Raw genomic sequence first — 17596 nt, forward strand, 5'->3', positions numbered from 1 at the left:
CAGTTTTTTCTTCTTATATGTACATTATAATCGACTAAATTGATTAGTCTGATTACTTAACCCTGCATTATTACAAAGGTGGCGTGCAAGAATTGCAGAAATAGACCAAATTTGAATTACCATGGGTGCCACACACTTGAATACCTAATCACTTTCAACCCGCCGTTCCTATTTTGGGCAGCAGACGTACGTAACAGATGAAATGTCTCAGATTTTTACCTGCAAGTTAAACGGACACTTCACCCCTTTTTCAACCAGATCTTATTTTAATGATGTTTGGAGACATCTGGGGTTTCTATGAGGGACATATGTGTTTTTAGATATTTCAAAGTGTCCATAGACTCCATGATGTCATGGACACTGGGCTCACTTTGTCCATGACATCATGCATATTGCTTTCTGATTATCATTCATCGCTTCACAACAAGTCCAAAATCATTACCATGTGTAAAAGACAAAAAAGGGGGGGAAAAAAGAAATAAAAGGTGTGCCCTGTTGATAGGATGAAAGAGCACTCTGTTCCCATCATGAGAATAATGCATAATGTGATGAGGCCAGCTCTCTCCGGCTCATTACCATACCACTGATTACAAGCCGACAATTGGTTTCTTCAGTGGTGGAAAGTACTCTAACTACCGTAAGTACATTTACTCAAGTACTGTAGTTACTGTAAGTACATTTGTGAGGTATTTTTAACTTTATTTGAGTGTTTCCAAAACTTGACATTTACGCTACTGTATGCCACTATATTTCAGAGGCAAATATTGTACGCTTTTACTCTTTAGTTACTAGTTACTTTAAGAATAATTTACTTTTAATTATAATATCACAATAATATCACAATTTAACAATTTTGTAAAAGAAATGTGTTTTGGGTGCAAATTTTCAAAATTAATCAAAATTGCGTGTATGTGGTTAAGAAGATTACCTCCTCCCCTTGTTTTTTACAAATCAAACCCTGGCTATTCCGTCTTTACCTACTTTACTAGTGTGTCAGTGGATAGAACAGTCTATTCTTTCTTTACTAGTACTTTACTAGTGGTTCAGTGTGTCAATAGATAGAACAGTCTATTCTTTCTTTACTAGTACTTTACTAGTGGTTCAGTGTGTCAATAGATAGAACAGTCTATTCTTTCTTTACTAGTACTTTACTAGTGGTTCAGTGTGTCAATAGATAGAACAGTCTATTCTTTCTTTACTAGTACTTTACTAGTGGGTCAGTGTGTCAATAGATAGAACAGTCTTTACTAGTACTTTACTAGTGGTTCAGTGTGTCAATAGATAGAACAGTCTATTCTTTCTTTACTAGTACTTTACTGGTGGTTCAGTGTGTCAATAGATAGAACAGTCTATTCTTTCTTTACTAGTACTTTACTAGTGGTTCAGTGTGTCAATAGATAGAACAGTCTATTCTTTCTTTACTAGTACTTTACTAGTGGTTCAGTGTGTCAATAGATAGAACAGTCTATTCTTTCTTTACTAGTACTTTACTAGTGGGTCAGTGTTTCAGTGGATAGAACAGAGTTTGTTATGCAAAGTCTAGTTGTACTTACTTCCTTACGCAGGGCTTGGTTTGACACTATGATGACATTGGGTGGATCTCCCACAGCTGTGGCAGCACCGCCGATGTTGGTGAAGATGACTTCGGCAATCAGGACATGTCTGGGGTCAAGATTAAGCACCTCACATAACCTGCAAAATTACAAGGAGACATTACAAGGAGCTCAATAATTATATTTATGCTCATACAGTAATAATTATTTCAATCCAAGAGTTGGAGTGTTGCCTGACTTAATACTGGCCTATTAATGAACAATTTACACTGTAGTTCGATGGTGTTATTCTAACTAGAGTGTACAAAACGTAACTAAATGGATTCATAAGGGTCCATTTGCAGCCTTTGTATAGAAACTATTATTATAATAATGTACGTGGGTTTGACTGTTCTAAAACAAGCTAGCTGGCATTTAACATGATTACAGTAATCAGAAAACCACAAACAAAATGGCACAATATAACAGCAAAACCCTTTTTAAAAAAACTAAAATTCTATGAAAATGGACTGAATGCATTGTCTGTTGTGCGTAAAACAAGCTTGTTTAGCATAAACACTAAAAGCACAGATGCAGTCTTCAAAATAGCATGATAACAAAGCATAAAGGATCCCCAGCTATGCAATCATTTAGCTGGGGACCACCTGGAACTCCAGCTAAATGATTGATAGTTAATCTTCACCGTCAATTATCATATTGAAAAGTAAACAAGATAACGTACAAGAATGTCTGTTTTGATCCTGAGTTACTCTACACCTACAGCACAATTAAACACAGTAAAGGAATTTTGGACCAAGTTACAGACCATATCGGACTAAATCAAGTCCAACATTAAAAATGTTCTCATGGGTTCCCAGAGATAAAGAATCGTTTAAATTTCTAGGTCTAATGCGTATCAAATTGGAAATCCTTGAAATTAAAAAAAGATTGTCAGGATTTCATCTTGTGCTTTGTGTGCGTGCACGTGTGTGCGTGTATGTGTAGGCTGTATGTGTCAGGTGGTGTGAGTTGGTTGCACATGGTTTCACGTGTTTACCAATTTACTACTCCTCCCATGTGCGGCTCTGGAGCGTATGTGCTCAAGGGAAGCATGAGTGTGAGTCACAGAGCGCATGTTCAGGTCTGATAAGTCCCGGAAAAGATGCACTGTGATTGGCCAGTAGTCACTTGAGTGGCAGCGTGACGTAGCGTGCCTTCCACTCTTCCGCCGTATTTCCTCCCCCAGTGTAAATTCTTCCGCCCTCCCGTCGACACACATGGCTCCAACGAACTGCAGCGGCCAATGAGGCATCTTTTTTTAATATCTATGGTTCTTGGTCCCTCTCAATCTCCTTTCTTGTATTTATTCACACCCGCTCATCATCAGCTCATTCATTTCAGTTGTATACAGAAGCTCTGAACACTGGCCTATTATAAGCATAAGCTACATGGCAATGGAGAAAGAATGTCAACGGAAGGGAGGGATTACCCCATAAACGCATGTATAGTGGGTTTTAAAGAGTGACGCAACTCTGGGTTTACGGACGGCCCAGTGCATCAATATGGCTCAATATGCACCACAAATCTGGAAAGACCTACAGTAGGTGCAACATACATTTACGCACTCTCATTCAGGATGCTAGCGGCGCCTCTGCACTGTCTGCAGGCTCTTGGCCGGTGAGTAGTAGCCTGGTTAATAAACCAGACCGAATCAGCCGTTGGCAAAAAAAAGTTGCCTACCAGCGGATTACGGTCTGGCGAGGCTCAGTAGCACGCCTCTTTCCTACAGCAGAGAACAGGTCGGACCAATCGGGACACGGTATGCAATATAGGCGGGCTTTGGTACAGTGACGTTCAATGCTTGAGACCTTTGACTGACAGTAGCTCTGACCAATTGCGTCAAAGAGAAAATGTTCCCCGGGAAATGAAATCCAAGTGGAGCCAGCCCAGACTGATATACCGCGACAGTGTTGTGTGATATTAGTCTGGCTTATTAGCCAGGCTAGGTGAGTAGTGCGTTGGTCATGAAAGTTAGATCTGTGAATATATTTCTCCAAAACACCTCAGAACGGACGAGGGGAGACTAGTAGTCAACAATAGAAGCGACATCAACATGGCCAAAATGTAAATTCTCCAGACAGTCATTGCGTCCATTCACAAAAGTCGGAGGGATTGTCCCTGTGCTTGGAAACGAAACCTAACCAGTCAATAGACTTGCAGCCCTATCGCCAACCAGGCAGTCCCTGTATAATATTTTTGTATAGCCTAAAAGAACGTCAAAAAGTAAAACAAATGTCAAATAATATGCGTCTCACTTGACTGGCAGGCAAAATAGCGCCACCTACTGCTTATTTCATGAACTTATTTCATATCTCCCAAGAATTGCATTTTGTCAGTGGATGGAAACGGGGAAAAATGCGCTTTTCTTTTTTTCAAATGTCTGAACATTCACGCTCAGAAGCTCTAATATAATAAAAATCACACCCGTGTGAACTGAGTGGTGTAAGGTCTTATATAGACTGATCAACTGTGGTCTGACGTAATGTCTGACGTAATGAAATCACACCCGTGTGAACTGGGTGACCATAGCAACCATGCTAATTTTTTGGTACGAACAGACACGTAAACTAACAATGCTCATTTTTTGGTACGAACAGACACGTAAACTAACAAAGCCAGTTGTAGGAGTGGTTTACACCACTCAAAAACATGATCATAAAACATGGTAAAAACACTGAACACTAAAAACACAGGGCAATCAGTCAAAAAGTGCATAGTGCAGTGTACTCAAAGTGCATAGTGAGTACGGAAAGTTGATGTAACCGCACCTGTCACACAATAACCCACTATAACCGCACCTGTCACACAAAAGTAGTTCTAATCATAATTAAAAGAAATCACACTCGTGTGAAGTGAGGGGCGATCTTATCATCATGCATCCATTCCATGCTCAGCCAATAAAATCATCACAAATATCATTCCGGCCAATCACTTTTGGCGTCTTCACATTTCTGCACATTTCTCACTTTTTATCCTCAATATGTACTTTGCTCAGCCAATCAAATCATCGAGTTTGTGTTCACACAAACAGACAAAGCTGGGCATAGGAGGGGATAGCGCCCATCAAAAAAATGGAACGGTTTTGGACATAAGAGGTTTCTACCCGACAGCGACTACTGCCTACCTTATGGTGACAGGAGTGAAGAGCATCATAGTGGTCACGTTGTCCAGGAAGGCTGAGAGAATAGCAGCAATGAGGCAGAGGATCATTATCATGGGCCAGACTCTTCCTCTGGACAGCTGGTAGGCCTGCAAGGGAGAAGGGATGCCCCATGATGAGTCACTTCATTAACAAGTGGATATCTCACTTCATTTCTGATCCACGCGTGGTGACATTCCACCATCAAAGGAATTGCATGAGTCCAAGCAATCATTCATCTGACATCTAAAATCTAGCATCTTTGAGGTTTTGTGTACACACTAATACACAGCACGAAGCCAATTTGATGTAGAAATTAGTTTTTTTGAGTTATCACTGAACATAAATGTCCCTGGACTAATGAGAATGAACAACCACTTCCTAGGAAGATAAAAAGTTCAAACTGCTAGTTATGATTAAACGCATTACTTGAACTTGAAAAGCCTAAAAAGATAAATATTGTGTTGTCACTAGACTAGACTACTACCAGTAAGACACCCTGAGGTCGCGTGCACACATCCGTAATGCACATATGTAATGTCAGAACAGGCCAGCTCCATATATGGAGATCTAAGGGTGACATTTTCGGGCCTGTTGATAACTCTAGTTTTTTCCGGCTGCCGGGCACAGCTGCACTAATATCTTTGGGGTGAACCCGTCTAGAGTTTGAATGGACAGGTATCAGTCAAAAGGGAGACATCGAAGAGGAAGGACGCAACATATGGAATGTCAGAACAGGTCAGCTCCATATATGGAGATCTAAGGGTTTGAGGTCAGATGTAGAGTTGCTGGCCAATATTGATGAGGGATCTCCATATATGGGCATTCCCATATATGGGCTTATATATCATCAGAGATCTCCATCCCTGATGATGTCACATGATGTGTGGAGGGCATGGGGAGACGGACGGACGGACTGACGGGAAATGCATGTTTTCATAGTAAATGCGACCTGTGGTCGCAATCACTCTATGTATCTGACATTGTGACATTGAATACATGGATTGATAGATTTCATACTCGTCTGACAACATGGTGTTAGGCCATCTACTTTAAAGGCCCAATAAATGATACAAATCACTCCTGCACTGATTTACTGTATTTCCCAAAATCTAATGTCATATTAAGTCTATAAAAGCAGCAGGTTAGCAGGTTAGTCAATAGCCCCAGAGGATGTGCTGGTCATCTCTAGCTCATTAGTTGGAGGCTAATTGGCTCTATGCACAGCAGCCATATTGGAAAGAAGTTCCTCGTCCATACGGACCGTACCGAGGTACAGTATCACTCAACACACAAAATTGGCCCTTTGAAGGTGCTCTGAGAGTCTGAGTAGGTTTTCAAGGACAGGTGTAGAATACCCACTCAAAAGACAATCACACGCACGCACACAGACCACACAAGTGGCTGGGGCTGACCATGTGTGTGTCAGGTCTGATACTCGAAAATTGTATTTTAATTTGTAAAGCATTGCCCCTTGTCCAGCATCCACTTAAAATGCATGAGGCTGCACGAGCCCTCTGTTTACTCAGGGTCTCAATGCTGAAGGACAAGGTGTTTGCCCTCCTTGAAGGCAGCAGCCTAGGATTATATCTGAGAGTCCTGAGTTTGTTGTTAGCAGGAATAAACACAGGAGCAACATGGGAAGAAGTGAACTAAGAAATGGGAGGAGCCAAAACGAGTTCCTGTTTCTACACAACAAAGGAGGAAAAACTAAGTGCGGATTGTTTCATTTTTCCCCCTTTTTATTATTATTGGCAATGCCATGCCCTTGTAGAAAGGTGGAAAGTATTGTCAAATAATGGATAAACCACATGAACCCCAGTGTCCCTATTCTGGGGTTAATTTTGTTTTTAAAAAGATTTATGTATTGACATTGTACATACAGTACCTTATGTTTTTATACAGGACAGGTAAATATTGAAAAAGAAATTGTGGTGAATTTGATAATGTTTTACCACTTTTTTCATTTTCTGCGATGTTGTGTATTTATTAATTTAAAGCACTAAAATGATTCAGCTTCAGCTGAATTAATGTTGCATTCCCATTAGGTTCATAAATAGATTTACTAATCTCTTGATCTTTTCATAACAGTTGGTGGCAATTGATGTCAGATCTCAAAGCAGATTCCTTGATGGGTTCCTTTTCCTCAGTGATCAAAATACCAAATTAGCACATTCCCTCCCGTTACTATAGGTGCCAGTGTAATGCGTAAAAAATGCAGATGAAGAGACCACTTCCGTCCACCCTGGAAGTGATAGCCCTCCATATTAGAGCCACATCCTCATTCTAGACTGTGTATTAACGCGCGATAGATTAACTTTCTTAGCGCGATCAAAGATTAGGGTTTTAGAAGGTCCCAAAGGTCGCAGTTTGTCTCATTTTGTGGAGAAAAGGGACTATTAACACTTTGAGTGCTGCCCCCTCTAATGGTCATTAGGTACCTCGGCGCCATGCTTCACATCAACTGTATATGAGCCCCGCTTCTGTGTGTGTCACACGCTTCACAGAGACGAAACACATTGTAGTCTAGCAGCAGGCGATGTTGTTTATCTTTCACCAGAAACGGTAATATGTCGGCCGCGATGCGATCAAAAATCACTGTTCTCATCTGAAAGCCGGACGGATTTGAGAGAACACAGGCAGGAAAGACATAATAATGAGTGGATTCCAATGGGGTGCGCGCGCATTTCGCCTTGTGCCTGGAGGGACATAGCAATTGTATTTAGGGGTTCTTCCTGGAGGCTGAAACCTTTGAAACAGTGATATAGTGACATCACAATATCACCCCCTCCCCTAACCCCTCCCCCTTTATCATACAACAACAGCTGTGGGTGCGGCTTCAGTTCAGGTGGATCACCACCCACCAGGAAAACCAGGCATACTTAATTAACTGGTGGGCATGTCCACATAAAAACGACATTAACAAATACTGTACACTTTTATTTTTTAGTAATAATGCTGAAGAAACATTTGTACTGAACCTGTAAGACTGGTAGTCAAAACGTAACCGTTTAACTTCGGGACAAAAAAATGCTTAAAAGCTGTTTCCAATAGTCATACATACAGCATACATAATAACTTTACAACCAACTACAATGGCAGCACTTTGATATACAAAATATGGCTTTGTTTTCATTGATTAAACATATTTTCTTGGTCATTTCAGTGCTGTAAATTTAAAAATGCCAACTCACCTTCACAGCACAATAGTCAAAGAATCCCGTGTCGGAAAATATGGCCACAAGTATCATCTGCAAGAAATAAATAAAAGTACATACACATTAGTAATATATTAATCTGAGTATTTAGTTATTATGCCTAGTCTGGAACCTAGACATGGTCTGAATCTCACCAGAGCTCTCCTACAACGTGAATCTTCTGGCTGTCCTCTTATCTACTTTCGTACAACTTCTCGCTCCCTCTAGTATTGTGGCTGTGGGTGTTCACTCACCTCACTTCTTTTTAGTTAGTTTGTGAGGTATGCGGGCATTGGGCAATGAGGGCATTGAGGGCAAGGGTGCATTTACAATTTTGAAGGTCAGGCCCATTTTCAATTGCTTAACTCTGTCTTCTACCCAGAGCCAGTTTAGACTAGACAATTGGTAAGAGGTGGGTCATGGGCCCCAGGCTGAGAAGTAGTCTATTTAGTTTGTTTTGAAGCTTAGTCTTAAGTAACATAAACCAGGAGGTGGAAGCATAGTCAAAGGAGGGCTGAATTAGAACACCTGCAGTCTTGAGAGCACTTTTGTTGACAAAAGAGGAAATTCTGCACAGGAATCTTGTTCTTTGATTTACTTTTTTGATCACCTTTCACCTGACTGTTTGTTGTATTCAGTATTCTTATACAGCCCAAATATGTAATCTCTTCTTTGCTGGAAATTACTATGACATCTACATCTGTGACATTGCTTTGTCACATGTTACAAATGTCACTGTGACACCCTATGGTTATAATGTTCCAATTTACAATTTAGGCATTTAGCAGACGCTTAATCCAGAGCGATTTATATTAAGCAAGAACAAAAAGCATGGCAATACATAAAAAGTAGTTATCATGAAACATGCAGAAGCTAAGAACGTACAGTAACAGTGGAATATCTATATAATGAAACATATAAACTATATAAATATATACTATACTATGCTATACATATGTACTATGAAGTGCTATGACTACATACAATGCAATACAATCCGGTCACATAATGGAACTTTTTCAGACAGTGTTCAATTTGATACCGACTTGGACGTCAGTGTTTCTATGGAGATCGGCTTTGGAAAGAGTTGATCACTAAGGGCCTTTGCCCTTGCACAGAAACAATTCAGAGGCCGTTGTTAAGAATGCTCAGGGGAAGTACATGAACCAGACAGACCATTTGACAAAGGAAGGAGGCTTGACATTATATTACAATGCAAAACACCATCAGTCTGAGGAAGATCTTTGGATATGAGATATGAAAGGAGAGATTTGTAGACACTAGAAGACAATGTTAAAGTGAACTTATTCATCAATTGGAGTCTCACTCACCATGCCAAACAGCAGGGCCAAGGTCTCATAGTCAATCCATTCTACCACTGTTACCAGACTGGGCCTCTACACAGGAGACAGATGGATTAGACAGAGCTTTTCTCACTAAGACGTTACGCTGTCATTGTCATCTTTATTTGAATTATTCACTTTGAGCATTGTTGACCTTTTGTTTGTGAGTGCGAATGAGGGCTTTTTAATCCCACACAATCCTACATTTCAAAGGGATAGCTTTACAATGCCCCTGGGTCACAGCACAAAGTATTAGTAGAATTTACCAACAGTTTGGTGCATGTGGTAACGGACCGGTAAGCACTTGCAAGGTGTGCCAGATTTCATGTTTGATAGTCAGGGGATACTAATACAATCTGGGAATACATTTCTTTCCAATAAGTTTTTTCACTAATGTGTTTGTAAAGGTGTCTACTAACATATCCCACATTGGTTTATATTCAACCACCCTAGGGGAATTTTTGACAGCTGCTGAAAGTTGGGGTACCATCAACAACCATTATAAGGCAAAATGTTCTAAATTTAATTATGCTTTAAGTAGCATGCAAAGTGTCAAACTAGGGTGTTTTCATGATTCTGAATCCATTCCAAGCATCAGTTTTGCACGAAAAACACTCCTTGGGCTAAAAATGGCCATAGCCGTCATCACAAATGTGATGAGGTCAGCACATTTGGGCACATTAGGGCACATTTGGGCAAGTGTCTATGGCCAAATTTAGCCCAAGGAGTATTCTTCATGCAAAACGAATGCTTGGAATGGGTTCAGAATCATGAAGACCCCCTAGTTTGACCCCTAGTTTGGTCATAGACCCCCTAGTTTTCGTGCAAAACTAATGTGTGCACGCACGCACGCGCACACGCACACACACACACACACACACACACACACACACACACACACACACACACACACACACACACACACACACACACACAATGACGCAATACAACATATTGTCAGCTTTGTGTCAGTTAAAAAATGATAACGTATCCCTCCCTCTATTTTTTGTTTGTTTGTTTTACAAATCAAACCATATAACATTCATAGAATGCAACAGAGGAGCCTTACATCACCAATGATAGCCAGGGCAGCTAACGCAGCCAAAGAGCCCAGCATGGCAGCCAGGGTGCGGTGGACAATCTGAAAGACAAAACAACAACCAAAACAAGAGTGTGTTACAATGTTTATCAATGTTTATTTTTCAACGACCCAAGTTTTTGAGGTTTTCTGACCTCAATTGCCTGTGGACCACTGTTTGTGCATTAGGATTCGAATGAGGCTTCACACCTGCCAAACGAAGCTCAGTTTCTGACAATGCGCAGCAGGATTCGTTTTAATCGCAGTAAAGCTTTCTGGTGTGAATGTCACCTTAGATTGTGTCAAAGGTCATGTCTCACCTAGTCACAGGATCTGACACAAATTTCACCTGAAGGTTAAGATTTAATTTCCTCTACAGTCTTACATTCTGTTTGCTGAAAATAAGAGATCTTTAAGCTCACCAGCGCACATGCATTGTAGATGGACATTTTTTTTTAATCTCCCCACATAATAGGGTTGCTAGGGTTCAATTGGTAATCTAATGAAGATTACAGTATGTGGAATTGCATTTCAGAAAATATGTTTCTCTCCGTCACACACAAACACACGTGCATGGTGCACATTTGCACATTTGCACAAAGAAACGCCAGTGTTCTTTGTCATAGAAACCTGTGTAAGCCAAAAAGATTCCCTCATCTCATTTCCATGTTCCCCTTTTTCATCAAGAGATGTGGTTGATCAGGGTTGATGAAGTGTCAGCTAATGACAGTAAGCTCCTCTCCGCTTCAGCCATTCCAGGGGAAGATGTGATTAACCCTTAAAAATCTCCTGAATTCTGACACTCCAATGTTGACAGCCCTGGATTAACGTGCTTGAATGTTTTTGCGACCAAAGCTCGCAGATTACTATGAAAACTTGCAAAACCCGTCAGTCGGTCGGTCGGTCACACCTCCATATGGTCATGCCACGTGACATCACGCCTCCATATATGGTCACGCCTCGTGACATCACTCCTCATGACATCACGCCTTGTGACATCATGCCTTGTGACACATCACGCCACCATATATGGCCGTCTCCATATATGAAGATCACGACACTGACCTCATCAAACCCTGGATAGCCATACATGGAGAAGAAAATTAAGGCCCGGCCCTACGTGGGCCCTCATCAAACCCTTGTACAGTCAAGACACGCTCCATATATGACCAGTACAGAATTCATTCCATATGTTGATCTGAACCCCCATGCCAAAGCGCCAGCGCTCTCCCAGCAGTCTGCTGTCTGCAGTCACCCAGGCGGATGTGTGCATGCGACGCCCTTTAGGGCGAGGTCGCTTCTCGCCCTCAGGGCGTCTTACTGGTATAATCCCTGTGACATTGGTTAGACATACTAACAGTCCGACAGGCATTAGTTTGACAACACCGTCACTCCCGACATGCGCTGCAGGTTACAACTAACCTGTGGCAGGTTAAAACTCATCCGTGGCTCCAGACATGCGCCCGCAGCAGGTTAAAACTAACCTGTGGCAGGTTAAAACTAACTAGTGGCCCCCGACATGCGTGGCAGGTTACAACTAACCCGTGGCAGGTTAAAACTAACCAGTGGCAGGTTAAAACTAACCCGAGGTTTCATGTGAGGTTAGGTTTAGAGTTGGGTTTTAGGTAAGGTGTCGGACTCATGAGTCACTGTAGGACTGTTAGTATACGTCAGACCAAACACATGCACAGCCATCACAGCCCACAGATATTAGAGTAAAGAAAAGCAAGAATTCAAAGAGATGTTGAAACGCACTAACCAAAGCGATGTATAGATGTATAATCCAGTCGCTCTGGATTAAGAGCGTCTGCTAAATGCCTAAATTGTAAATTGTAAATTGTAAATTGTATAAGTGTTGTCAAAACATGAAACATATTAACAATCACCTAGCAAACAACGGCTGTTGAAAGGTTTTATATTATTTCTATAATTTACTGTGGAAAAACAACTACATTTTTCAAAGATTTTCAATAATTAAAAAATAATAAAGTGAAAATTGCCAATCGAAAGCACACGTCAATTGCAGCTGCAGGCATTTAAATGATATATCCTGAAAACAACAGCACCCAGCCGTTTTCCTCTGTGACAAAAGTCTGGATAGCAAATGGTTGAATGTACGGCAATCTATTTCATGAAGCTCTTTGGAGAACATGTAGGGCTTTCCCCCATCCCAGTCATGTTTGATGTATTGATGTGTAAAATTGAGGCCTGTGACAAAGCATGACTAACTGACCACCATGCAGCGGAAGCCTCAACCGCTCTCCAGACATCTTTATTTCATTGAAGTAAACTAGACCTGTACGTGCCCGTCTGCCTGTGTCTGAAGAGGGCAAACTGACTGGCTGTGACAAGTGACTGGACCATGGCAATCAATTGAATGAGGCACAGGTGAGGGGACTTGGCCTCATTAGGCCCACTGGCAGTGCCTGACCAGACCCTTTTGTGGTGGTTCTGGACAACCGTGGGTCCGACCGACTCAATACCGGGCACTGCACTCCCTGTGGTGGGGTGGAACGCGTGTGTCGAATTTGAAGTCGGTGGGGCAAACGGTTCTCGAGTTACGTGCATTACAACCGTACACACACACACACACACACACACACACACACACACACACACACACACACACACACACACACACACACACACACACACACACACACACACACACACACACACACACACACACACACACACACACACACACACACACACACACACACACACACACACACACACACACACACACACACACACACACACACACACACACACACACACACACACACAAACACACACACACACAGTTAACCCGTTAACATTTATAGATGTCACGGAAGTAGGTCAACTCATGTATATTGGTGAATGCTGGGGCTCTTTTTAGCGATTGGGATCAACAGTATCACCAACAACATAAATGTCAAACTACTTTAAACTTTTATGAATAATTACTGCTTCGACCTTATTTCTTGTTTGGCTGATGGCTGTTGCTTTTTTTGTTTTGTTTTGTTGTCTACCAAAGCTCCAAGGACATTTGGACCTTTATCTTCCTAGTGCAATTAATAAATGTCTGACAATACAATAAAGCCACTGGTACGAGGCCAAGGAAAGGAGAATAGAGAATTGCAACAAGAATAAAATAACTCCAGTACTTTTAGATAATGTCAGAGAAAAGAGCTAGTGGGAGTACAGTGCTCATGTAACACCCAAGATTCGAAGTGAGGTCTCACATGTGGGAAACCAAACATCTAAAGGTAGGCCAGGAGAGAATCCCCCCTTTGTGAGGTTAGATACATTATTAGGATTTCAGGCTTCAGGCTGAGCTACTCTGCTACTGTACAAACCCCCCCCCCCCCCCCCCCCTCCCTCCCCCTTTGACAAATTGTGTTTAACTCCTAAACCAATCCACAAGCTCACAACGCTGTGAGCTTGTGGGCTAGGCTGAGTGTGAAAGTTAGTGAAAGTGTAATCCCTGGACCACACAAAACCATTAAAGCTGTTAGAAATCAAACAGATTAATCAAAGCTTTTTAACTGGCAATCTGTGGATTAATTAAAGCTTTTTAACTGGCAATCAGACTATGGCCAAACAAAAAAAGCACCCTTATTTATACTGTGTACCTACAGTAGAGCACTGAAATGGTGGAATTGAGGGGCGACAGACTTTTCATTTACGAAACCTGTCGGATGTGGGCAATTATACTCTAGTATGTTAGTTGATGACAATACCTTTTGACAATGACAATAAAGTACATGTGTACGATGTGGATCTTGCTATACTGTTCAACAACATACTTGGTCGCGTCAAGACCACTCACAGACTGACTTCAGGGGCAGCAGTAGCTCAGGAAGCAGAGCGGGAATCGGAAGGTTCCCGGCACAATCCCTGGCTCCTCCTGTGTTAGTGTTGAAGTGTCATTGAGCAAGATACCAAAGCCCTTCTACTCCTGATGAGCAGGTTGGTGCCTTGCACGCCATCGGTGCGTGAATGGGTGAGTTTAACGTACATTGTAAAGCACTTTGGATAAAAGCATTTTAAATGGTAAATGGCTGATTGGTGGTACAGTAAATGTATCATTTACTGAAGCCGGATTTATTCTAAGTCGCACATCAAAAATAGCAGATAAACAAAGCTCACACATCGCGCTGTCACACCTGTGGAAAAAGAAAAACTAAATAAAAACCAAGCTTGAAGCACCCTGCATCAGATGTTATCTCTCAAGATTATGGACAATACAGAACAAAGCTGACACGCTCTCGTGTTCTTTGCCTTGCAAAGAATACAGACAAGAGAAGATATAATTTCCTGCAATAGTCCTATCCGCAATAGGTTTTGTATAACGACATCGCAATAAAGTGTCCAGGCGAGTATAGAGGTCAGACAGAAACCACGATGGATGGACAGATTTGTGGGCAGCCCAAGCAGACACTGATTAGTTTCTTTCAGCTCCAGTATGTCTGTGTTGGCAGGTATACTCTTCTAGTAAGATACCTTTTGTTCTTTTGAAATTCAAATATATGTCGGCTTTATGTGATAGTGCAGAGGTGAGAGAGCAGTACAGGAAATCTAAAATCTAGGCCATATTTCTGAAATTTGTGGTAGGAATAGTCATTCATGTGTAAAAGTGAAAGACATCAATCCCAGTCCCTATTCTGGGGTGAAATTTAAAGATCTAAAAAGCTCACAGCACATACCGTAGGCATACGTCGTATTGTGTGCAAGTATAGTACAGTTTAAGTTAAAATAATTGAATCATCCTCTCTTGATGGGTTATTTTGTTGGAAGGCGGGGGTATATTTGGCCTTTCTGGAATTTTTGGAACAAAATGCCTCAAATCATCCAATTGCCATCAAAGACGTAAGAACAAATGGCACCCTTTTCACATTGGCCTATTATAGCGACACCAGGAGGTCACAACCAGACCTGCCCTGGTGGAGACCTGTGCCCCGAGGGGCACTTTTTCTAGTTTGTTTCTGATTCTAGCCTAAAAATCATAAGGTTGTTGTGTGTTTGTGCACACAGACTGCTGAGTCACCCTATCAGCTGTCCTTTCAAGTAAGATCTGAACACTGTTTCACTTGGCAGTGAAGAAGGCGGGCAGATGCCTGCCCTTTCGGTCTGCACAGAGCCCGACATTCTATCATCTCTCTGGGTCTGCTGTTGATTGTTCTGTCATGGTATTTGTCGTCTGGCTCATGGAGATTACAGATTAGACCTTCTAATTGACACTCATTTGAGATGCGCTACAATATAGATAGCAGCTGCATTCTGGGGTATCCGGATGCAGCTGGCTTGTGATAAAACCATATTGATATGTTTTGGGAACATCGATATGTGGTTGCAAGCAAGAGATGTTTCTGTGCAAAGTAACACAGACGCTTTACAAAGTTCTGTATGCGTATGTGTGTGAGGGGGGGGGGGGGGGGGGTGTGTAACCAACCATGGCCATTAATCATTTCCCTCTACAACAAATCTTTTCACGAAAATCTACATACAAGAGCTTGTTGGGCTGCTATGTTTTGCCAAATGTTGGCTATAGGGTTCAAGTGATTAAACAGTTATTGAGTTAGTAGCTTCTATTCTTCTGTTTTGGACTGTGAACTTCATTATGATCTAAAGTGTCACTGTGTCAGCCTATAGTCAGGAGTGTGGTTGAGGAAAAATACATGAGCACATGCTGTCTGAGAGTGTGTACTTTATCACCAGTCGGAGCCAATTACCTCAAAGATGATGAGAACGTACACGCCAGCCAGGATGACTGCGGCGATGACCACCTGAGTCTCCACGTTGACGTAGAGCGACTGGTGGGTCATGGAGAGAGGCACCACCGTATTCTCCTGTAAGAACGCCTGAACCGAGATGAGGACGTTCCCACTGTTTGGAAAATACACGACAACGCACACATAATAATATGACCTGAATGCAAGTATAGTATATGAAAATTATATACAGAATTCAGAATTTTTCTTTTTCATGCAATGTGCATGGTTTCGGTATAAAGAAATGATAATACAAAATACATAAATGTATACATTTCTGGTACATTTCCGGTGCCCGCATCATTTTGGCGGGAGCCGGGGGTAACCGGGGGTTACAGTATATTGTTGTTGCTGTTGCTTTTTGGAGTTATGAGGTTTCTTCCGGAAAGCAGAGATATATTGTTTAGTTGAGTTTGTTTAGTTCATTACGATTGTTTAGACTTTAGAGACGTTTATGTGGGACGGTTGTTGTGAATAAAAATACCAGTGAAAGGTGATATAAAAGTAATACAGTATGACTTTAATATGTTCTAGGGTACCTGCTTAGCATTTCAAATGTTTTCGTCATCACTATCTGGTCACTTCGTTCACCGTGCAGAGGTATGGTCCAGTTATGAATCACCTGTTCACCAGTAACAATTTAGAAACACTCAAGTCAATTACCGTTTCATAAGCAGTAATTATCAGCAACACACCACACCAGTAAGTCATTATCGCGTCACGTGGAGAAGCGTTACCTGCTGAGCCCGCCTCCTCCGTGGCCCCGCCTCCTCTGTCTGCTCCACCTGGATGAGGATGTACTCCTGATTGGTCAGGTCAACCATCCCTCCTGTGAACGGACCTCCCACCTGCAGTTTCAGCAGAGCATTGTCGCGGAAATTGGTCAGGTTCATGGCTGCGGTGCACATACTGTCAAGGAAACACTATGACGGCAGAATAACTTTGAAGGCAACACTTTTTAACTCATTGTTAAAAGGTACGTAGAATGGAGATCGAAGTGGGTTGCATGTTGCTCTGCATGTCCGAACATACACACAACATCGCGAGTGGCCAGACGGGACAGCTCATATCCATCACACATGCAGGGGCAAAGACAGGATATAACAATGGGGTAATGTGAGAGATCCTAAGTGTGACCCTCAAGGATGACATGGTTTATATAGTTTTGATCGTTAATCAAATACTGGGAATCTAGTGAGATATAACGTCCCGGAGCACAGAATTACAAGCGTCTGACGACGCTGTCCTGCCACTTTCTTTGAAATATGCTCTTTCAACACCCTGGGACACTCAATTAGTGAGCATTCGCTCTGCCAGATCTAGACACCTCCTTATGTGTGATGATGGGAAATGATTGCGATTGGGACAGTGTCAAGATGATTAGGTATAATGTATTTGACTTTACTTGAGCAGGTTTATTTTTATTTGGAAGCTTATGACTTTCACTCCACTAAATATCAAAGACAAATATTGCACTTTTGACTGTGT

General features: G+C 41.8%; 1 protein-coding gene across 2 annotated transcripts in view; it reads right to left on the minus strand.

Moving 5' to 3' along the window:
• Nucleotides 1-17596, minus strand: part of oca2 (oculocutaneous albinism II) — a 74748-nt gene that overhangs the window by 39873 nt on the left and 17279 nt on the right. For both annotated transcript variants that reach the window (XM_079506117.1, XM_079506118.1), the window contains exons 7-14: nucleotides 16846-17003; nucleotides 16648-16730; nucleotides 16070-16223; nucleotides 10341-10412; nucleotides 9260-9325; nucleotides 7926-7982; nucleotides 4717-4841; nucleotides 1554-1692 (exon numbers count right to left, since the gene is read on the minus strand). In XM_079506117.1, coding sequence (XP_079362243.1) covers nucleotides 1554-1692; nucleotides 4717-4841; nucleotides 7926-7982; nucleotides 9260-9325; nucleotides 10341-10412; nucleotides 16070-16223; nucleotides 16648-16730; nucleotides 16846-17003 — 854 coding nt within the window. The remainder of the gene's footprint in view (nucleotides 1-1553; nucleotides 1693-4716; nucleotides 4842-7925; nucleotides 7983-9259; nucleotides 9326-10340; nucleotides 10413-16069; nucleotides 16224-16647; nucleotides 16731-16845; nucleotides 17004-17596) is intronic.

This window comes from Electrona antarctica (assembly GCF_951216825.1).
Source record: "Electrona antarctica genome assembly, chromosome: 7".
In the NCBI taxonomy this organism is placed as follows: Eukaryota; Metazoa; Chordata; class Actinopteri; order Myctophiformes; family Myctophidae; genus Electrona; species Electrona antarctica.